The sequence below is a fragment of the Anser anser genome (genome assembly GCF_964211835.1).
Source record: "Anser anser genome assembly, chromosome: 15".
In the NCBI taxonomy this organism is placed as follows: domain Eukaryota; kingdom Metazoa; phylum Chordata; class Aves; order Anseriformes; family Anatidae; genus Anser; species Anser anser.
Genome location: NC_139736.1, coordinates 10,905,506 through 10,929,289, shown reverse-complemented (window position 1 = coordinate 10,929,289; position 23,784 = coordinate 10,905,506). Strand labels below are relative to the sequence as shown.

The following is a 23,784-nucleotide window of genomic DNA, read 5'->3' as shown; positions in this document are numbered from 1 at the left end:
CCATCTGAATGATATTGTGTGTGGGCTGATAAAGAAGACTTTCCCAGTGTTCGTGGAACCACAAAGTTCCATAATTTCATCTACTGTTGTGCTCTTGAGAATAATACAGCTGACAAACCAGTTCTAGAGAATATAAATACACATCTACACTTCTTATCACCCACATTCACATACAAGCAGGGAGTTTTATGCGATATGCTTATGATTATATATTTATTCGTAAATCAGAAAAGTCGATTTTTGGTGCCAGCTCATTATGACAACAGTTTCTCATGCCAGATTGTGAAGTCCTGTCTCCAGATGAAATAATAATATTTAAATCCCCTCCTGGCCTGCTTCTTCAGGCTGGCCAGGTCATGAAAGTGACTATCAAAAATCCAATATTAGTGCTCGTTCTCAAGGCAACACAGAAGAGGTGGCTGAGAGAGAAATTGCTGTTAAGAGTTCAAAGCAGTTTTAATCCATAAACATGAGCTGTTTGCTCGTAAAGAATCTCTTCTGGGAAAATCATATCGCTATTCCTGAAGGAGTTTGCTGAGTCATGTTAACTATATTATATGCAGTACAGGCAGGAACTGTGTGCATGAAAATGTTAGTCTTGCATTTTGACTAGTGGCTTGAAAATGTGTTACCTGCCAAGCTATGTGACACTGCCTCCTGATCATCCTGGCATTCCGTGAGCAATGCCCAAGGACCAATAGTCCAGAGTCATTCCTGTGGGCCCTTTCCAACAGAAAATCATCTTCCTAATTGTGGTAAAGTTACATTGACAATATCTCAATGGGATTTTATCCTCCTTGGAAACACCTACTACTACTGTTGGATTCAAGGGTCTGACCAAAACAGCCTCATTTGAATTGTCACACTGTGCCATGCTGCCCCTGGGCGAGTTATAAGACTGGACCATGCTGCAGACAGCCAAAGAGATCTTGAAAAGGTTTACACTTGCCAGGTTCCTCATAATTCAGTGTTAAACATCTGCTCTGATAGTCAGGAGTCCAGCTGAGCTGCAACGAGACATAGTCACTCCTCCATCAACTCAGCCTTGATCTGTCTGAGAAAATCTGATACGAGCTGGTGGAGGCTTTGGTTTTTTTCTCCTTCACACTTCATATAACAAACAACTATGTGCTAGAAACAGTGGAACAGAGCGATGTGTTCTTTGAGATTATCAGACCTGGCTGAGATGTCACCCTGGTTCATGGCACCCACCGTGGTCTGCCACAACAGGGGAAATCTAGTTATTTCTTTAATATTCAATTCCAGAACTAATAGCATAATGCTACTAGTACACTGACAGCAGTTTCAATGTTCATGTAATAGGTGTGGCTTTTATGGTGAGTGCTCCATAGACTTAATGGGTGTTTGGTTTTCTTACACTAGTGATTTTTAAGATAGTCTGTTTATGTATGTAGAGTGTTATTTTCTCTGCATTTTTGATCCTGTTTAATTCATTTCTCCTGCTATGTATTAGCTTCCCCCTATGTTTCTAGACCCTCTGTCTGTCATTGCTGTTTTTCCAGACTTGCCCATTATGTTAGAACTGACATCTAGATCTCACATTAATCTCTCCTCTATCTCAAATTAATCCCTCCTCCTCACATTCATTGTGAGAGAGAAGAGAGGAAAAAATATACAAACATACATTTTGTGAAATGTTATGCATCTTTTTTGGGAAAGGAATTAAAATAAGCTTAAAATGGTCATATAAGTCTCATGCTTTCTCTTCCAGTTGCATTTTGATGGTTTTAGTCATTGGCTCACGTCTGCTGCTCCAAGAGTGGAATTATAAACCAGAAATGTTGGAATGATCAATAAAAAATGGTGGAAGGAATAAACATTGAGCATGCTGTTGTGGCTGGCATAGGGACTCAGCTCTGAGCAGTCAGTCCATCTGTTGGTTAATGCAGTCTCATAATATCAGACCATCTGTCTGCTCCTCTTGTGTGGCAGTGTAAAAGATGTGGGATGAGAGAAACAGACCACAAAACTAAGAGAGAGTTCCCTCCAAAACAAAGAAAGCTTCATAATCCTGAAGGACATTGGACATACCTAAAACTATCTGGTATTGTAAAACTAAGGCAGTCAAAAAATACAAAGGAGCAGCACACAGACAAAAGACTATAGTTTCCAGAACATGAAAGACCGTATGACAAATAAAATCAGCAGAAACTGCTTTAGGAGATAGAAGAAATGCCAGCTGTTTTGGTTTTGTTTAGCTGTAGTTCTTCACTGGTTTCTTTAATTTCAAAGGTGAGGTTGAGCTGTGAGCTAAATAAAATAATTTTCTTTAGCGTGATGGCGTGACTTTGGGCTTGGTTCTGAATTTAATCCTGCACAGGACATTGAACAACCTGTGGAATATCTTTTTGCATACATTCTCTATATCCTAATGTGAATACAGTAGAGGGGAAAGCTCATGACAAACACCCTAAATCAGGATTATCCCATATGCTTAATTAATATTTTTGGGTTAAATATTTCCTTTGAAGAGCTAGAGTTAGTGCTGATAATGTACTTCCTCAGCACTGGGCTGAGACATGAATTATACTCAGAACTTGTGGCTAGCATTCCCCACAGCAGAGAAACAATGTTCTCCGCGCCTTTTGAATTACCAGCATGAAAAGTAAGCTGATTGCTTCATAATGCAAATTTACCTAAATTCTGATCCTAAGCATGGTTTCTTCTTTGTATAATTAATTGGCTCTTAAAAACAACTTACAATTCACAATAGATGTGTAAGAAAACACATATAAAAGGTTAGGAAGATCTTTTTTTCTACATAACTTTCCTAATACAAGTGCACAGGTACTTGACTGTGTGGGTATATGTATATATATAAAAAAAATATATATATAAAACCCTATTACAATTATATAAAAATTAAAATAAGCAGGATATGAAATATGTAAGACAATAGGGACTGTTTTGGAAAGTGTGCAATGCTTACAGGAGAACCAGTTACATTTCTTTTCACTGGATGTAGGTCTCTAAGGTCCCTAGGTGGTCAAAGCAGTTATAGAAAAGCTATCCTCTTTTTTTCTTTTCCATCTACACAGTACACATGCACACAAAGAAAAAAAAAAAAGAAAAAAAAAAGAAAACCGATTTTTCTTTTTTAATTGGCTGGTTTGAGTTTCATTTTTGTGTTTTCCATCCTGAAATCTGTTCTGTGTTTTCCTTCTCATACAAAAAGGTGTTTCCTATTTTTGACTGTCATTCTCCTCTCTCCTTAAATTTTATCATATCTTTTTTGAGCTGGCGGTGGCAAGGGAGGGATAAGGAGTGCACTCAGAGTGCCGTGGGTGGGTACATCATGAATACATGTGGTGGCATGGTGATATTTTTTTGTTATGTTCTTTATTTTCTACAATGATCCTAATATTTCTTTTAATCTTAATCTCTGCAGAGCACTAGATTGATGTTTTCATAGAACTGCCTGTCACCACTCCAAGAACTCTATCCTGAGGGGTAAAAGCTAATTCAGAACCCATCACTATATTTGTAAAGGTAGGATTATTCTTCATGTTCACCACTTTGCATTTATCAACATCAAACATTATCTGCCGTTTCCCCTCTCACTCTCTGCAACTGCATTTTTTTTCAATTCATTTTTCTTTAGTGCCATGAAAGGCTCATTATCAGCAATAAACTTTTCAACCATTTTCTCAAGCACTTTTGGTAGAGCACCGGCCCCTGTACAGTTCCCTGTGGAGAGGTTTTAGCTGAACCTTTCATTTCTTTTAATTACTGCTTGTTTCTCTTACATTTCCTAATTCACAAGGGTTTTTTTGTTGTTGCTGTTTGTTTTTTGACTTATTCACTCTGCAAGGATGCTGAACCTGTGTATGGTAGTCTGTACAGAGGACATACATAAGTCACCTTCTATCTTTGACAGTGCACTCTATAATTTAAAAAGTCTTCTGTAACAATTCTGAGTGTTAAATACTCACTAGCAATGAGCATTTTCTGTCTGTCAGATTTCACCTTGCCTCAGTTTTCATGGTGTCTGAAAAGTCTTGTTTATTTTATGCATGTGAATTTCCCTGTGAATAAATAGAAAGCAATGCTGTATGGGCAGTTGCTCCTGACCTCCTACTTTGTTAATTTTTGGGGGGTATTACTCCATAGACATGACAGTTGAAGCAGGTGACGAATACTAGCTGAGATTGTACAATACCTGTACAGATTTTATCCTGTGAATCATATGTGAATCCTGTCCTATGTTGGTGCAACCATCTCTAAACTTCGAGCCAACAACAACCTTTTAGCCTGCTCCTGAAGCAGCTTCCCAGTGGGGCTCCTCAGGCTGGAACACCACATTTCAGCACATGGTGCAGGCACTCCAGGTGTTTGGCATGCACATGAGTCATGGCCACACTGAGCACCATCCCAAAAACCCTCCAAGGCACCACATTCCCTGCAAGCCCTCCCTCTTCCCCAGCAAAGTTATTTCAGCATAGATGCCGTTTCCAAGTAACTTCCTCTGTATATATCCCAGTCCTCACCTGGATAGGGAGTCTAGCCAGTTATGACTCTTCGTTCTCCTGATCTCACAGCTGACATTTATACATTTAGAAAAGAATGAGGGAGTTCAAATCTCCACACAGTTCTGTGCGGGGGGAGGAACAGGCCTTTATATGTGGTGTCATTTGTCAGACCATTTGGTGGGACATATTGCTACCTTTTGCTTTACACTGTGGTGCCGCTGTTACCAGACATAGTATTTGGCCTTGGTTTCTTCCTTTTTACTGTATCCTCCATGGCCTCTCGGAAGTTCTCTCAGGCACAGATTTGAAGTGATGGGAGCTAGAAGGTTCACCCAAAAGGTCTGATGAGAGAAGGAGAATTGTGGTGGAATATGTTGCAGCCACAGTGTTCTGGATGGGCTCTGCATCAGGGAGCTTGACACAAAGCTGTGTTAGCAAGCTTTGTTTCGAACAGCCCAAAGGGAGAAGAAAAGTTGGAAGGTGTGTTTAAAAATGGACCAAGGAGCTAAAAACTGCATGCATTTTCCATTGTAACACGTAAGTGTCCTTCGCTAAACAGGTTACTTTCCTTCTTTGGACGTAAAAATACTCAGCAGGAGCAAAACTGTGATTACATTTTGTGGAGAAGATCCCAGAAGCAATTCAGAACTTAAAGATCAGGTGGCAGTTTCTTTCCAACTCCTTTGGGAAATACTTGCTCCCTTACTACTCACATCTGTAATGAAAACTAGAAAATAGCACAGTGCATGGGACCTAACAACAACTGTTCAGTGATTGCCCATCAAGAATCCTGGCCAAAGTAACCAGCCTTGGTTACCACCCTACCATCCTTTATCATTAGTGAATGGAAACTGTCATACAAAATATTTGTGAACACAGAAAATGTTTTTTCTATTTATTACCTACCATCACCAAGCTGATTTTATTAAGCAGATTTGGCATTAACAAACAGCAATAGGTAATAAATTCAATGTTAGCCTTAGAAGGTTCTGACAGATTGTTGGCAGCTGACTTAAGTGTAGGGGAGAGCTCTCCTAGCGTGGGTTGCAAATGTTTATTTATAACATTCTGTGGGTCTGTTTACCCCAGATTTTGCTGCTCAGATTTGCCTCTTTTTAGTAGATGGCACTGGTGCAATATATGCAAAGGCTATAATAGCTGTTCAGAAATATGGTATCCAGCTGCACTAGAGATAGATTAAGTTTCCTCTGCTAAGAAGGTTTTAAATACTATGAAGAGGTTTTATACTGACTTGCTGTTAATTGGTGATGGACTCTAGAAGAGACTGGTTACATAACCAGGCTAAGTTTGTTCTTAGACTTCTTTCCAGCATGCCTTAAAAGTGGAAGATGATGTGCTTTGAAGTATTTTGACAGGCTTCAACAACCTGTGTTTAGCAGAAAAGTTGGTTAGATAGAGGTCTTATTTGGATCAGGGAAAACCAACTGAAAAGAAAACTTTGGGAAGCTAAGTGCCCAGTTGCAGTAATAGCACATGTATAAATAGAGACATTTTAGACAATCAAAAACTTGAACATCCACTTTTTAGTGTAAGTTATGCCAAGAATGTGTTTACAGGAATAAGTTGAAGTATTATTGTAAAGGTAAGTTTAGTCTAAACAATTCCAGTTACGCAATGGTCTGTGAAAACCAAAATATGTTAGTATAGCTGAGCTCAGAAAAAGGCACTCCATTTTTACGTATTTGCTGTACATTATCATATCTCATTTACTTGGAAGAGGAATCAAGTATCTGTCCCAGCATCGGGTGTTACTGAATAGCTAACAAGCTTCTGACCAGTATGCATGCCCAATCAACACCACAAGAATCTGGAGGTGTTCACTGGTTTCTCATTGCTCCAAAAGTGGGGGAAATCTGTCTCTTGCCCGTTACCAGCTGCTGAGCACAGAGTTTGTCAGCTACATAGTGCTACCACCTTTTCTAAATAGGATTCACTTTGGAATGGAGCAGAGGTCAGCCCTCTGGAATCATCTGGTCTCAATACATTCATTGATCTATTTGAGAAATACAGGTTCAAATGATTTCTCTGATCTCTTTCAAAAGGGTATTACTGCACAGGGGATGCTTAGTAATGTTAATGCTGAGTGAGAGGATGAAGAAATTAAAGAACTAGGAAGTTCTTTCTAATTAGAAAAGAAGAATAGAGTAAGTCAGAAAGTTAAAGAATTCTGCAGCGAAAAGTAAGTTTCTGCTGGAGAGCAGGAAGGCCCTGCAGAGGGACCTGGACAGGTTAGACGGATGGTGGATGTGGCCAATGGGATGATGCTCAACATGTTTAAGTGCTGGGTCCTGCACTTTGGTAACAAAAACCCCATACAACGCTACAGGCTTGGGAGAGAGTGGCTGGAAAGCTGTACAGAGGAAAAGGATCTGGGAGTGTTGGTCAATGCTCACCTGAACATGAGCCAGTAGTTTGCCCAGGTGGCCAAGAAGGCCAACGGCATCCTGGCTTGTATCAGGAATAGTGTAGCCAGCAGGACCAGGGAGGTGATCGTCCCCCTGTACTCAGCTCTGGTGAGGCCACACCTCAAGTACTGTGTTCAGCTTTGGGCCCCTCACTACCAGAAGGACATCGAGGCCCTGGAGTGTGTCCAGAGAAGGTCCACGAAGCTGGTGAAGGGCCTGGAACACAAGGCCTGTGAGGAGCGGCTGAGGGAGCTGGGGGTGTTTGGTCTGGAGAAGAGGAGGCTGAGGGGAGACCTTATTGCTCTCTACAGCTACCTGAAAGGAAGGTGTGGGGAGCTGGGGGTCGGCCTCTTCTCGCATATAACTAGAGATAGGACAAGACGGAATAGCCTCAAGTTGCGGCAGGGGAGGTTTAGGTTGGAAATTAGGAGAAATTTCTTCTCAGAAAGAGTGGTTAGGCATTGTAAACGGGTTGTCCAGGAAGGTGGTGGAGTCACTGTCCCTAGGAGTGTTTAAGGAAAAGTTGGATGTGGTGCTTAGGGACATGGTTTAGTAGGTGATAGTGGTGGTATGGTGATGGTTGGACCAGATGATCTTGGATGTCTTTTCTAACCTTGACAATTCTGTGATTCTATGATTCTATGATAAATTGGGCATTATTGACACAATTTTCTCTTCACATGTTATGAAAGGATCTCTGGACAGTACAAGACTGATGGTGAAGAATTCAGATTGACTATGTTTCAGAGTCCATTTGGTCTACAATTGCAGAATTTATCCTGTTTTTGCTTGTAAGTCAGGTAGTCAGTATTTTGTATCTCCAGCTGAGCATTCTCCTCTTTCTGTGAATATGCCATATAACTGCATGGATAGAATTCAGAAATAGAAATAATTTTCTTCACTAGAACTATACCAAATGAACTTAACTTCTTCAAAAAGGAAAAATAGAATAGTCTAGAAATATACACTGACACCATGCAGCAACTCTAAAAGCGCTACTGAAAAAAAAATGCTGACAGTGTTTAGCAACACCAAAAAATACTTACAGTACTAAGTGCTGTTTTGGAAAGTGTGTGGGTGACGCAACCCAGCATTATGAACCATAATGAACTTGCGCAGAAAAATGGATAAAGCACAAAACCATCCCACTGCTTTTATAACAGACACATTGTGCATGTTTTGAGTCTGTCTCCTGACAGTGTCATGCAATGTACGCTAGGCCTTGTTGCCTTTTCAGTTCCTCTTATGTCTTTATCAATGTCCATTCTGTCTCCTTTCACATTTCTCTCCTTCTGGCTGAAGACTCTTAGTCTCTTTCTTGTACAGAACCTTCTAGAACTCTGAGTATTCTTTCTGCCATTCTGTGAACTGGACTAAAAAGGACAAAATACTACACTATATTTTATATAGAGACCAACTCTTGAATGTGTACAGTCATCATGTGATGGGACATTCTCTGCTCTGTTCTCAACCCTTTCCTAATGATTCCTAAAAGACAGTTGTTTTCTGACCTATACTTAACATTGAGCTAGTTGATTCATGAGAATTGTTATGCCCAAGGTCCCATTGCTGTGTGTAATATTTAGCTCACAGTCCATTAATGGTAGCAATCCCAGAACTGTTTTTCTGTTATCTGTATAATATATTCAAGTATACTTACAAGAAACTTCACAGAGACTGTTACTATTTCTCTCAATGAAATACCCCACTATTTTATTAATGGTAATTACCCTTCTCGTTCAAGTTGTCCAGCTGATCAATAATTTAGACTAAGAACAATTGTTCTTTACACCGCTTGCTGCCTCTGTCAAACCTGATGAAGATACCACATGCACAAAAGGTTTTGTGATCGTCTCAAGTGATCTAACAAGTTGTGTCATTTCTTCATACAGACATGAGTTTTCACCTGCCCCTTGGGTTCTCCAGAATCTCATTATCAGTATGAAGGACAGTACAGGTCTTGTGCACCTGTTCAATCATGGGCAGAGTGCTCTGTCTTGAGCAGGAAGCAGGATGCAGAACTGGGTGCTCAGCTGCCCAATTTGTTGGTTAATTGAACTCTACTCATTTATTATTATTATTATTTTTTGCTGATAAATACTTTTAGGAAATATGGCTTAAATTGCTGTGGAGAATTTTCACCTCTATTATGAGGTAAAGAAAACCTTTGCAGCCTGTCCTTTCTGTACAGTTGACTTTTTTTTTTTTTTTTGAGGGTAGGTCAAATAAACAAGCAGATACATGATCTCCTCTCGCAAAGTGCCACTTGGTATTTGAAAATAAATGTGACTGCAGTTTTCTGACTATAAATGTCTTCATGGCCTAAGGAAACTATGTATTGTGACCTTCCTTGGTACAAGAAGTAGGTAGATGTCTTTATTACAATATAAATCTTCATTTACTTGAAAAAAAAGCAACCAGCTAAATGAAGAAAAAATGCATCAGAGAAATGACAGGTCTGCATAAACTAAGTAAACATCTGTCTTAAACCCTTGGCTGCATCTAATCCGGATGACATGTAAGTTCCTGTGTACTTAGGAAGTAATGTTTCCCCTGGCACTGAAGTATGACAAGAAACAGTACTGATGCAATTTGTAAAATGGGAAGAAGCCTTGACTGTATCATCTTACCTTTTTCAGAAGCCGGAGCAAGGTCAATAAAACTTCGACATTTTTCACCTTTAAAAGAAAAGGATTATTTTAGGAGACATAATTTGACTGGTTTTGCTCTGCCTCCTGTTTCTGACTGCTGTTTCTGCCATCACTCCCACCTGAGACTCTACAGGACCACTACGTTGTCTCACACATAGAGCCTGAGACTGGGCCTCCATCCTGGACAAAACACATTATCCTTACAAGGCTGGATTCACAGTCCCTTTGTCAGCAGTACAAAATAAAATTAGCAAAGAAAAATTTCCTCTTGCATGATTAGGTCCCTGTTGGGTCTGTGATGCTCTTTGCTAAGGGCTAAAACAGTTCTGAACTCCAGATGGAGAGGCACTGTGGTGGGGTAGCACTGGGAGGACACAGGCCTAATTCACCAATACATTTGCTCCCTTTCTTCTCATCTTCAGTACAATGCCTGTACCTCACCAGAGGATGGCCAAAGCTCCCGGAGACAGGAAGCACTGCCACACGCACAGATGTCTCAGTACTCAGCGTCCCTCTCGAGTTACTCTGACAGATTTGCTCACAGCATGTTTATATGCCAGTATGACGAAAATACTTCTGTCTGCAGAAGTCTGGTAAGTGCTGGCAATCTGCCCCACAACCTTAAAGTGCAGTTGTAATACTGATAGGAAATATATTGAAAAAAGGGAAAAAGTAAACACCTGTTATGAAAACAATACACAGAAGAAAATAAATCCAAACCGAACCAAACCAAACCAAAAAAAACTAAGCATTTCCCTTTCTTGCCACTCCCTGAAAGTACTTGACATGTACAAGGGAGCTAAAAAGCTCATGCAAAACAGGGAAAAGGAGTAACACAGTGAGGACTTGGCAGGTCCGCCCCAGAATATTGGCTGCCTTACCTCGGTATACTGCCAAAGTGCACAAGGAGACCAATGTGTGCTACAGAAATATGTGTCCACCTTCCCCAGCGCATCCTGCTGGCAACCACCCAGCACCAACAGCCCCTGGCAGTGAATGGCAGCCCTGTCTAGGAGCAACCTGGTCAGGATGCTCATCCCAGTGATCCCACCAAAGTTCATTCAGCAGCACACTGCTACACTCGTTCATACAACGTGTATGGTAATTACAGAATTTGGATTTGCCTAAATTGCAGGAAATTTGCCTAAAGAGTAAGAAAAAGTAGCTGAAGGAGTTGAAGTTAGGAGAGAGAACTGCTAATTACTCTAAATTTTTCCTCCATCTTGTCAGAGACAGGTATAGACACGCGATAACTGCACCAGCGATCAGGGCCCCTTTGTGCTTGCAGCTGTCCATAATAACATGAATACTGGTGGTGTACTGTGCAGCCACCCTGTCAATCCCACAGCGCACAAGGAAGAAAAGGCATAAAACAAGAGGATATTGGGGACAGAATGAGTGCATAGCAAGATGACTGAGCACAAGGGTAACAGCTTATATAACAACTCAGGTAGGCTGCTTTTGATTAGATCTTGGTAGGCACTTTAGCAGAGAAAAATAAAGAAAGGATAAGAGGATGGAAGAATAATGAGAAGTAGCAGATAGGTGACATGTTTGTTTCTGAGCTGTGGTAAGGATGCGGTTGATCCTCAAGAGAATCAGTGCAAGGAAAATGGAGAGAAGGGGGAGGAGGACTAGGGTAGATCCAAAGGTGAGAATGGATAAACCTCCTAGGAAAGCAAAATTAAAAAAATGAAATCTTGACAAACCAGTTCAGTGGTGTCATGAGAATGAGGTTACTAAAGATTTCAGTGAGTTATTTGAAACAGAAGAATGAACTTTTCTCACTTTGTCCTTTCATTAATTACCCAAACATCAGAGTTCTTCCAACCTGCATAGTTAAAAAACAGAAAAAGGGAAACACAAGCTCCTTTTTCTTGTCACTCATCCCAAACGTCTAACTGTTATCCACTCTGCTACATTTTGTAGAAGACAAACATTGATATTCATGGGAATTAGTTTCCCTTCAACAGGTTTTATCTAAGAAAGGAAAATGTGATGAAAATCATCATTTGCAAAGAACAGTAGCTCTCAAAGCTAGACTAAAACACCTTTGCAATGCAGAGGTCCCAGATTGTCATGTCCTAGGTAGCATGAGCGAATTTTCTGGGCCTTAAAACAGTTTTGGCTCTCCATTATCCAGTGCAGAACATTTCTTGCAACACCCAAATGTCTCAGGCCAGCGGCTGCATCAGCGCTCCCCCGCTTGGGTGAAGCTACTTCTGTTTCAAGAAGCTATTCTCAGACTTAAACGCAGATCGCTCCTGATAATACTCAGCTCCAGTATCTCACAACAACAACAAAATGCAATGGACCACTTTAAAATAGGGAGCATGATGGTCCATGCAACAGTGTACCTGGTTGGCAGCACCACCTGCAAGTAGCACTAACAGGCAGCTGACACCAACACTCCTCTGGGTAATGATGATGGGGTGGCAGCAGAGCCAACAAAGTCTTACTTTAGGTTAATTAGCTCAGATGTATTCCAGCATACATCAAGTTACATCTACCATGCATCTATCCTTCTAGGTACATTGCTATCCCTGCCTTAGATAGAATGACTCTTAATGGTCCAAATGTAATCTAAGTCCTTGGCTCAGGAAACCTTAACTGTGTGTCTTGAAAACTTCATGTTCCAGGTGACATGATGTCTTCTTGTTGGACCAGTTTGCCTAAGCCAGCCGTGTCTTGAATTTACAAAAAAAAAAAAAAAAAGGAAAAATTCCAATTTTTCTGACAGGTTTTAATGTGTTGGTAGTTTCTTATGAAAAAAATCAAATGTGGCAGTCTTTGGAGAAAAACCTGAAGATGCAAGAAACTTTAGAGAGTGAATTCTACAGACAATGGAAGATGAGGCATGTTTTTGGCTTGTACAGCCTATCTTCTGAGAAACCAGCAGCAAGTATTTTAGAGCTTGCAAAAGACTTTTGTTGCCAACTAGCCCTGACCAGAATGAAGAACTCCTCTATGTCATAATAAATGACTCTTGACTGTGGATTACAGATAAATTTTCCTTGGAAGGACTTGGTTTAACAGGAGGTCTTGGACTACGTTCTCTGGAGTCTCAAGGAGGCTTTCCTGATGTGTTTCTATTAAAGATTTGCAAATTATTTTTATTAACCTATCTTAAGCTTAGAGTAGAAGGAAACCTAAATAGACACATCATTAAATTGTTACCATCTATGGTTTTCATAGTGCCTGCAGAATGGAAAACATTTCTTTTTTAATGTAGAAGGAGCCTGGGTCAGCTTGCAAGCCAGAGGACAAAAGAGAGAAGGAGGTGAAAGGTATTCAGCTATATGTGAAGCTTTCAGAAAGGAATTTAGTTTAATCCTCTGCAGTGCATGTGAAAGAGAGACAGAGAGAACAACTTTGCTATAAGCATCCTGGTTGTTGAGAAAATGGTCAAGGTAAACATGGAAAGGGACTAAACTGCAGAGGAGCAGTGGGTAAATCACACATTGAGGATGAAATTTTTGATGGAATCAATGAAGCAAAAGGTAGACTCATAAGTGGGATCAAAAGGGAGCTGATAACAAACAAAGCCTAGAAGTTTCTGCTAATAGGTCTGAGCTGAGAGGGACATGTAGTGAAGTTTGTGGGTGAGGAGGTGTCACAGCAACATGTGCACGAGCTACAGAAGAATATGAAAACTTACAATTACAGCAATCCTGGATAGTTCCAACCAAGACACAGCTGAAAGTTAGGGATGGCTGACTGGCTGGCATCTGTACATGTTTTAGAGAAGACGGTGGCATTACTTGAACACGACCTGAGAATACAAGGCAAGAGGGACTCCAAAGGCAAAGACAGTGTATTAATTATATTCCTGGTGGGGATGTCATTGGGACAGGGGTAACTTCTGTGGTTTGAGAGTGAAAAGTGAGGAATGAGTTTTTGGCTAATCTAACTCTAGCCAAAGTCCTATGTAATGGCTCAAGGATAGAAAAAGTTCTTCAGAATTTTAGTTCATTTGGACAACATTTCTGTACTTCACTTCTAAGAATGTTAATAGATTTGATTGCAACAAACTTGAGGGACCAACTTGAGGGCCCTTAAGGGGGCATTCAGTTGGCTTTCTTGTACAAGGCCCAACATTCAAATTCTGGCTGCACTTTCTCAGTGCCCCAAACACTGTACTCCTCATGCAAGGGAGAATGTGAGTGAGCAGAGAATGGTTGACTTTATTTTATAAGCCAACCCATGGAAGCATATTCTCAGGGAACAAGCTAAGCAGAAGAACAAAAATCATGCTGGTCTTGCTTGTAGAGAAGACTGGATTCACACTGTCAGCTGATTGTTTTGGAAAGGTTATCATTAAAAACTGAGAATCAGCTTGGAACCCCAGCTGGCACTTGATGCTACAGCAGAAAGCAAAGAAGCAGTCATTTTCCACAAGAACCTGACATTTAGTACTAGTTCACTGGAGAGATAGACATCATCTTTCTGGGGGGACCAAACAAAGGAATTTGTCTAACTCTGACTGCTCTGGTCCAGATGTCTAAGCCTCACTCACCCCAGTCTTCCAGAAGGCACGAATCAGGCTCTAATTTAGATATGACACCAGTGACTATGACAGACAAAACATGAAGCACAAAGCAAGCTAAACAATTGCATAGCATTTTCAGACCTTTTTAAACCCATTGTTAAAAAAGCAGACAAATTCATTGCCATGACCGTCACACAGCCCCACATCACTCCCTCTGCCTTGTGGCTGTTCCATCCATTTATCATTGTAAATTAAAGTTTCTCTGTGTAGGACCCTACCTCAGTTTCTGCAGGAACTCTTGAGAAACATATTGCTTCTGAGCAGGTAATGTATCTTAAAGATGGATGTTTTGACCTTTCTTTTTACTTCTTCAGGCAATCACAGAAGTTATAAAATAATTCCTCTGCTTAGGTGCATCCATCCAATGAATGTTTTTCTTTCAATATATTACAAGTTGCCCCATACCCTGCCTGCCCTGCCTCAAGGAATCAAAGCATGGCATGCCTGCTGGAGGTAATGGAGAAGAATCCATTCTGCCCTTTAAGACTTGAAGTGATGCAAAGACATTTAAAGTTTTTATTACTTTTCCACACTTCTAGTTGCACAGACAAAAGACTAATTTAGGAAATGTGAGCCATTAAAAAAGAATAAGAAGTGAAATGCTGTAGTGATGTTGAAGTCAGTGTGCAATTTTTTTCTGAGTAGCAATTATATGTACAAACCACTATAAAATGTTAATTCTTCTGATGTCTTTGTCGGCAGGACTGAGATAAAAGAAATTATTCAAATGATAGCTGTGATGAAATAGTTATCTGTTATTTTAATGCTATTATTGCTACTTTTTATTTACTTTTTGCTGCTGTAAACCTGTGCTAAATATGCTAAAATGTGCTGTGTACATAATCTGTAGTCTTTGTCTATGTGTAAGTTGCTATAAAAAAGGTTCACGTGACCCTGAAACAAACATTTCAATATCACCAGGGCAGAGGGAAGGACTTGTACTCTGTCAATCCAGGTGTTAAGAGGACAGTCAAGAAAAGGAAACACAACTTATCAAAGCAAAATCTCTATTTACAAGGAGACTGGGCTGTCCACACCTGAGCAGAAGGAATGTCAGAAGAGTAAGTTTTGGAACAGACAGACTGAAAGATACTTGGTGGATCACAGAAATCATAACAGCCCAGTAGCACTGTGTTGATGGAACCCTGCAGGTCTCTTGTCCAGCTTTGTGTTCAGAGTAGGACAGTCGCTAACTCCTGATCAGGTTGCTTGTGACTTTGCCCAGCCACATCTTGAAATACTTCAGGAATGAAGATACCTCATCTCTAGTGGCTCCAAGGATGGAGGTTCTCCTTGGCTGTGGTCCCAGGGCTGCACCTCCCTTCTAGAGAAGTGCTCCTTAATGTCCAACCTGAACTCCTCTAGCTGCTCTGGCATCTTTGTAGCAATCCTTCCTATACTTGTAGGGACATGAACAAGCCCAGCTCCCTCAACTTCTTTTCACACCTAGTGTACTTTAGGCCCCTGACCAAGAAGTCCAGACAAGTAGGTGGACTATAAAAGATACTGTGCTGTAAGTAGGAATCGTTTTCATCCAGAAATTACATTATAGGACATGATGTCTGTCAGGAATATATTGACATCAAAGCAAAGTAATATAGGGAGAATGACCTTTAAATTTAAACATGATATAAGCAAATTAAGCAGGATTTTTCATGCTATATACATGGACCTGCATTTTTTGGTTTTGGTTTGTTTCTTTGTTTACTTCTTTTCAGACGTAAGCTATTATTTTATCTCAATTTTATCTGAACCTGACTTTACTGAGTCATGTCTCCCCAGTGGCTGCAGTGAATTTGAAGCCATATGACTGGAAACCTTTAACAGCTACCCAACTCTCCAGCAAGTTTGCCCAAGACAGCCAAAGGGGAATGGCATTTGCTACTACAGAAAGAAAACAGAACATTCTGAGAGCTGGAGACACAGGACGCCTTTTAGATACATGGCAAGATAATGACAAAGCCTTTTGGGTATGTCTGGGTACTGAGGAAGCTAGTGGTACAATCGTGTTTTCCTCTAAATGTAGTCTGCAGGACAAGGAGAGCAAGGTTGCCTCACATTCAGCTGCTGTTTTCTAGATTGTGCTGGGCTTAGTGCTAAAGCTTGTGCTGGGAACTACACAAACAGCTCCTGATGAAGAACACTTCCCTTTGTTCCTCCTGTCCCTGGAGCACAGGAACCCCTCCTCCATTTTCAGAGGTAACCACTGGTGTTGTTTTCAGAGCTCATTGGTACTTGAGTGTGCAGACATGCATCTCACTGAGAACTGAAGATGTCAGTAGTGCTTTCACTGTTCCTCTTAGGATTTACTCTAAGTTATTTTTGGATATCTTGTATAACGGATCTCTTAAGCCCTCTTTAGCTTAATTTTAGACTTGGCAGAGTTTATCCTGCTGTGCTGCCCTTTTCCAGATGCATCTTCTCATAACCAGGCTCTGGGAGAGTCTTTAGAGAATACAGAAAAGGGAGCATTTAGGGATGCAACAAGAACAGTGTCTAAGATTCCTCCTCTTGATAGACCTACCCTCACCCAGTTGTCTCAGTGACTCTGACAGAGGAGAAAGCCAGAGAGTGATCTCTCCTGTACATAACTAACTTATGTAGAAAGAAGAGGTGTGACCTGGCTTGAACACTGTCTGCCGTGCCATGTATGTGAAGCTCTCTGGAGCTCAGCAGCATCAGGGAGTTGCTGGAAGCTGAGGAGAGAGGACTGATCACCTGAACATCAACAGGAGCACACCTGTGGTACCAGCTTCTTCCATGGCTTCCCAAGGGTGAGGTAGAAACATCACCTATGATGTCATCTATGCAAGCCCCGGCAAATGCATTCCTTCCTAAGCATGCTGGCTCTGCACAAGTTCAGTTGCATCTCTGCTGGGCTTCCTGAGAAGGGGGCATAGGTCGTAGTGGCCTATAGGTACCAGCAACTGGAAACATTGGCATTTGTCTGTGTTTTTCCCTAGTTGATTAATGTAACTTAATCCTGCATACATGCATGTGTGTGCATTTGTAATTTAGTAGGGATTTTCAAACTGAACCAGCCAGAGAGGAGGAGGAGACATATCTGGAAAGACCCACGCTCACAGCTGGTGGCTGGGTAACAGCCCTGAGCTCTTGGTACAGATCATAGACCTACAGCCCATGATAATATTTGAGGGACCATGAGTGTGATGTGCTTGTGCATCTACAGAGGAAAGGAGTGAGCACTGCTTCACTAGTGATCTTGAAACCTGCTCAGTCAGAAAGGAGGAAGAGGCACGAGCTACCTGATGGGAGTGCTGTTGGTGTTTCTGTGGGTGCTGTAAAGGCACATCTCTGTCCGGGCTGGTCTGTATGGCCAGCCACGTAAGTGTCACACACGTCTCTCTGTGTGCGCATGTGCACCTGCATCTTGAGTACCTACTCAGCCTGAACTACAAAGGAAAGGAGCAGCAAACAGGCAAGAGAGGAGAAATCCCCTGGGTCTGGAAGTCCCCCGGGTTCAGCTTCCATTACCAGGAGCACACATAGCATTTCCTCAGACAGGCTCACTGAGACTCATCCCATTTCATGGCTCTACAGCTGTGCAAGCACCCGCAGCACAGAAGTCGAATGTTTTCCAGCTCTTCTGTGGTTTCTTCTGAAGAAAGCTTGGCTTTGGGTTTCTGTGCATTCCTAGGAAGCAGTGTATGGGAAGAAGTGGATCCATCAGTGTGAGTGTCAGACCGTGGGAATGGGAGAGAAAGTTTCGGCAGCATAAGATGATCCCACTGTCTCACTTGCAGTGTCACTGAGGCCCATACTTTTTACATAGTGCTTCTCCTCCTGCTCATAACATGGTCAGAAGCCCTGAGCTTCTAGCCTTCCCAAGCTTATGGCACATGCTTGTCATTAAAATTGTCTCATGTCTGAAAAATCATTTCAGGAAAAAAGAAGTATGAGGCATTTTTTGGCAGTGTTGCATTCTGGAGAGGGTAAATGAGCTGGTAAAGAGTGAGAATGCTGCAGAGATGGGAAGTAGGCACTGCAGGACACTGCTGAGAAGTGATGAAGGGGTCACCTGCCTGTCGTGGCACCTCAAATAAGTCACTAGAAGTACCACTGAACCCTCCTGTGCAGACACAGGGCCATACAGTGGCACTGGCAGGCCAGTCTCCCAGACAGCACCCTATCCACAGTACTTGGACCTAGCAGAGCTGCTCCCTTACCTTCTCCACTGAAGAGTCTTACTTCAGTGTGTCACACACACTTCAGATTGCTGAGCTGCTTCTGACTGTATTGGAGGCAAATGCTGCCTCCTCACACCTTCCTCGGGCATCTGCACTTCCCTAGCCTGAACAATAATTTGAAAGCAAAGGCTAAGAAAGAGAAGTGGCTATTCCAGATCCCCAGAATTCAAACCTGCCAGAAAATTAAGACAAACAGGGCCCCACAGAGCTGTCAGGACTGCACAGTGTATCAGCTTCAGGGCTGTGAGCTATTTTCCCCTTATGGTATGCACATCTTGTCATTGACACAATGAAACTGCATTGCAACAGGTCAGATGCACCTAGCTGCAACTTCCTAAGTGGTTGCAGGCTGACATCCTTTTATGGGGAAGTGGTAGACACTAGAGAGTAATTGCAGAGCTATATGGGACAGCTGGAAAGGCGGGTTGAGGTGCACATAGACTGGGTCTAAACTATAGCACACAGATGTACTTCCAAGCTCAATGTTCATGCTGACTTTGAGTCTTCCTGAGACCAATGTGCATTCTACTGTTTCTTCCACCAGTTGCCTAAAATGTATGGCTTGTTCACTCCTTTCCCACTCTGTAGCTGGAGAATTCAGATTTCTCACCCTCACCTGGAACAGTTTCTCTGTCTTCAGGACACCACACTGCATGACAATGGCTGGATTTGTCCAGACCAAGCTGGTGGTTTAGGCTGGAAATCAGGAATAGGGCAGAAAACACATGGAAAGCATAGGCTTTAAGACAATATTCTAAGTTCATAACAGCTATTGCCATAGCAAGGTCCAGAAGTCGGTGTCCTGTATCTTATTTATTGATCCTGAATCCTGAATTCTTGTTCCTGAATTCTTTCCTGTCTGAGCCAGTGATAAATGCCTCATTAATATCCAGGGCAGAAAAATAAAAAATAACTCTGAAAAATCCTAGCTGGTATGTCTTCCAACTGCACTGCTTTAAAATATTCTAGTTAAGCTACGTGACTTAAAAGAAATGTGGTAGTTCTGACTGAAAAGAGGATCTCTATTATAACTCTGCTTTTCATCTTGGAAAAAAAGAAAAGAAAAAGCTGTTTGTATTCACTTACTCTGCATAAAATTTCATGAGTTCAAAAGTACAGTTCTGTTAAATGATTAAATTTAATTTAAACAGTATTCCTTTTTAGAAACATTGGCTCCCAGCCTATGAATGACAAGGTCCCCTTTTTTTCCCTAATAGGCCCTTACAAGTCTTTCTCTCTCCAACTATATCTGGAATCATGTGATTCTAATGAGATTCCACATCATCTACTGAGAGCAAAATCATTGTATTTGTCTAAAAAATGATATAACCCTCCAGGGGCCCCAGCCTAGAAGAGGATGAGGATTGAAACACAACTTCAGTGAAATAAAATACTACATTAGAGAAAATACAGGTTAATGAGCTCATTCAAAGTAAGCCGTATCAGGTTAATTAACAAGTGAAATGTTCCAGTTTTGATTAAACTGATACCAGACAAAGCACTTAATTGATTTTATTTTTTTTTTCTAATGAAGAATCAAGTCTTAATCTGCAAAATCAACGTTTTACAGTTGACTCTGTTGATCTTGCTGGGACAGTATCTTCTTCTGGAAAATAAATCAATTGTTGCAGAGTTACACTTAAATATGTATTGAACTATGAAAATAATTGTTTTCTGTCACTCTGAAAGCTGTCATTCATAGCTGCTGCCCTTCAACATTTCTCTTGCTTCCAAATTCCAAGTTGTCATTTCTCTCCAATTCTTTCAGCAAACTTGAACTCTTAGAAGTTTCTACCTTTTACAGTGGAAGAGTACTTCTTTAAGCTTTCCACTTTTTCATTTTGGTCATGCATTTTTCCTCAATTCACACAGTCACAAAGAAATGTTAATAATCTTATTAGAGAGGCAAAATCCTCATTCCAGAGTTTCCCCTTTGCTTCCCTGGAGCAGTAGGTAACTGTGGTGCAGGCAGAGCAGGGAATGAACCAGTGTGGCTTTGCTGAGTCAGACTATGTGCCATGGCAACTGTGTTTTCTGCACTGAAACTCTAAGTAGTGTGAAAATCTTTCACAGTATCTGAAAGCAAACTTATCCACAGGCTACTCTCAAATCGTGTCTAACTGAAACACATCCAAGTCTCAAGACACATATGAATAACTTAGTAAGACCTGAAGGATTGCGTGGCCCTTCATGTACATACATATAGATGTGTGTACATTTGGGGAGCTGGAAAACAGTTTAGATTTCTAAGTGATTGGGAGAACCAACAAATCAATGGTGCTGAGAGGCTTTCAATGATTCTGATGTCAAATTAGACCTGACTTTATAACCTAGGAAAGATTAAATCAGGCAGAGTACTGACTTACGTTAAGCATTTCAAACCTCACAATGGTAAAATGAGAATTTTTGCCTGTTCATCCCACAGGTGCCAGTCTGCCACACTGCGCTTATTATGTGTTCAGCTTTGTGGTCAGAAACTCTGAACCTTGCTTTGAGTCTCACTAGCTGTAAGAAACTCATCTCTTTCAAGGTGTCATTCCAGTTGATGGAGAAGTGGAGGTTGGTCTCCTACTCACTGGCTCTGCTGGGACCTCAGGACAAAGAACTACCATTTGTACAGTTCCCATTTGCTGTTATTTGTGACACAGTACTCTAAAAACAAGAGTGACCTTACTAATGTAAATCTGTCAAAACATACTAGATATCAGAGGGTCCGTTGTCTGTGGGACTATAAAGTGTTCCCAGGAAACTGTGAAAGACTGTGAAAGACTAAGAAATTATGCTTTTGGCAGAACATGTCAGTGATATATCCCTCATTGTATATATGCATGACATGTCTTCTACAATTTCTCATGTGAGTGTATTAGCAGTTCCCTTCAGGCTGGTGATTAGCAAAGATCAAAGGAGTATCTCCCACTCTTTCCAATTAGTGGTGGTTCTGTGTGGATTCTCTTTTAACCATACCAGAACTTCTCTCCAGATAACGCCCAACCAGAGTATTTGCATTGGCTCTATGCCCTAGCTGTAGAAATACATTAGCAGGGCAGGCAGAGATGAAAGTCTCTGAGAGCAAAGAAGGAAACTCCATTTCACGGATAGGATTACTCCAAAAAATGAAAACATCAAAAGCTAATGTGCGCTAAAAATGGAGAAGAAGACAAAGTCAGAACAGAGTATTACTATGATGGCATAGCATGTTGCTTTGAACATGAGTCTTGAGGCTGTAGCTTGAAACACACGCAAGTGACTGTAGGTAAGAGGCAAAATGATTGCTGGAGGAGAAGTGACCTTGAATGGCAGAACCTGTACTACGTTGACCTGTATTTCTTCTTTACAGTTATATATATATAGTTATACAGTTATATATATACTATAACAGTATTTCTTCCCTCGCTTGTTCATCTGTCTGCTCTCTGTTCCTCTTGGCTGTTGTGATTCAGGCTGCCTGCTCCAAAAACTTCTCCACTTTCCCTACCCAAAGATGGTTGGTTGCTTTTTGGGTTGAGATGTAAGGGAAAAAAAAAAAAGCAAGTAAGCAAGTAAGATGCCCAGTATACTGCAAAAGAATATCCGATTATTATTATTATTAATAATAATAATAATAATAATAATAATAATAATAATAAAGTGAGAAAACGTGCTTGCATTTGTTTTTGTGAACCTAATTTCCAAGCTTGTACGTAAGAACTTTGCAACAGTGTCTCATTTAATATTTTTTGTTTGGTCATGTAATGCAAAGTGAAATCAGTTTGAATGACAGTATGATGTGGTGTTTTTGTCTCTCCAAATCTAGTGAGTCTGAACGTGGTGGAGTGACCTTGATTCCCAAGCATTTTCCCACATTGTAAGCGTGGCTTATGCCCTTCCCTCCCGCCATGCCCTGTAATGAAGCCAAATGCAAAGTGGAACACCTGAAAGTGAATTTTGTTTGTGACTATTCTACAGGCCATGTCATTCCATAGTAATAACACCTGCTTCTCATTATTTATTGCCTTCTGTAGTCTTTAAATCGTTGGCAAGCTAGATCAGCAAAGATTTATATAACCATTTAGATTACCAAAAAGAATACTGAATAACGTTACACCAAAACTTGATTAACAGAGGATCCTGCTAGAAGTGTCCCTATTCCCTGATAAGTCCCCATTATGAGATGTCAGTAAGCCAGTTTTTAATTTTACCTACTTTTAGCTCTGTTAATTCCACATAAGGAGAATTTTAAAATCAGGATTTAGTCTGGTGTAATTTAAAAACCATGAGGATGCCATGACAGTTGATATTCCATTCCTTTTTATTTCTGTAGTCCTGAATGCATCTGTTCATATTTTGCAGTAACTGGCATTGGAGTAAGTGTCTGTTATTTAGATGGTCATATTTGACCATCCTTTGACCATTCCTTTGAAATATAGTAGCCACGTGTTGGTCTTCCACTTCTTTAAAGTTTATTCCATTTACAGGGAACCAGGAGAGCCCCTCAAATACCTCCTCCCAGACTGCTGGGTTAAATGGTTGAGTACTGACACATCTGAAGAGGAAGAAACAGAATTTTTGCTCATAAAACACAGAATAACATACCAGAAAAGGAGTGATGCATTGCCTTTACTTTACTCTGTTACCAGTCTCAGCATGAAGGGATTTTATTTCCACGTTATTTGTATGATAGATGTTCATAGAGCTAGTCTGTCTAGCAGGACTGGGAGGAATTCAAATCCAAAATTCCCAGTGTACCACAGACACAAAACCTCCCCGTCATCCTATAAAAACCTGAAGGTCTGTTGCAAAGCAATGACCACAACAGAAAGCACAGCTGTCATGTACCACAGGAAGCGAATGAGTTATCGTGAGGAAGACAAACAGATGCAAGGACTCTTTTCATATAGCTTAAATTCCTATGGCCAGAACTACCTTATTCTACAAGGTAAAACCCAGGATTTGTTAAAAGGAACTCACAGGTGCTTTTCTGAAATGGATCCTTCTCCCTCTGTTATAAAGGAAGCCAAAAATCCATTACCATTCCTGTTATCTAACCTGGAGGAGATTTCTCTTCTGATCCCAAATTAGATCATCAATTTAATGTTCAGTGCATGAACAACCATAACAATTAGATTCTGAGAAGCTGTAATAATGTGGACAGCAGCAAAGCACCCTCCTTGCACAGTCTCCAGCTGCAGCCAATTTCTGATGCTTCTGAGAAGGCATAAAACCCTCCAGAAAACATGGCATGCATCAACTATTTTTTTCCTTGGCTCCCATCAGTGACCAGTGGAAACCCTAAAGTATGGATGCAATATAATTTACTGTAATATAAACATGGTGTGGCAAAAGGCAGTCAAACCAAGATGCCTTCTTTCAGACCTCCTTAAGATACAAACAAATCAGTTAAGCAGTATTCATGCCAAGCTTCCTCATGATGGAAATACTCCTCTTTTTTCATGCAGGTCTTTCTGTGAATTTAAAAGGTAT

General features: G+C 40.9%; 1 protein-coding gene across 3 annotated transcripts in view; it reads right to left on the bottom strand.

Moving 5' to 3' along the window:
- The window catches only part of GSG1L (GSG1 like), a 66,275-nt gene that overhangs the window by 34,241 nt on the left and 8,250 nt on the right, over window positions 1-23,784 (bottom strand). For 2 of the 3 annotated variants that reach the window (XM_083800752.1, XM_083800754.1), the window contains exon 2: window positions 9,547-9,594. The exons of the other annotated variant lie outside the window; for it this stretch is intronic. In XM_083800752.1, coding sequence (XP_083656878.1) covers window positions 9,547-9,594 — 48 coding nt within the window. The remainder of the gene's footprint in view (window positions 1-9,546; window positions 9,595-23,784) is intronic. 3 annotated transcript variants of the gene reach the window in all.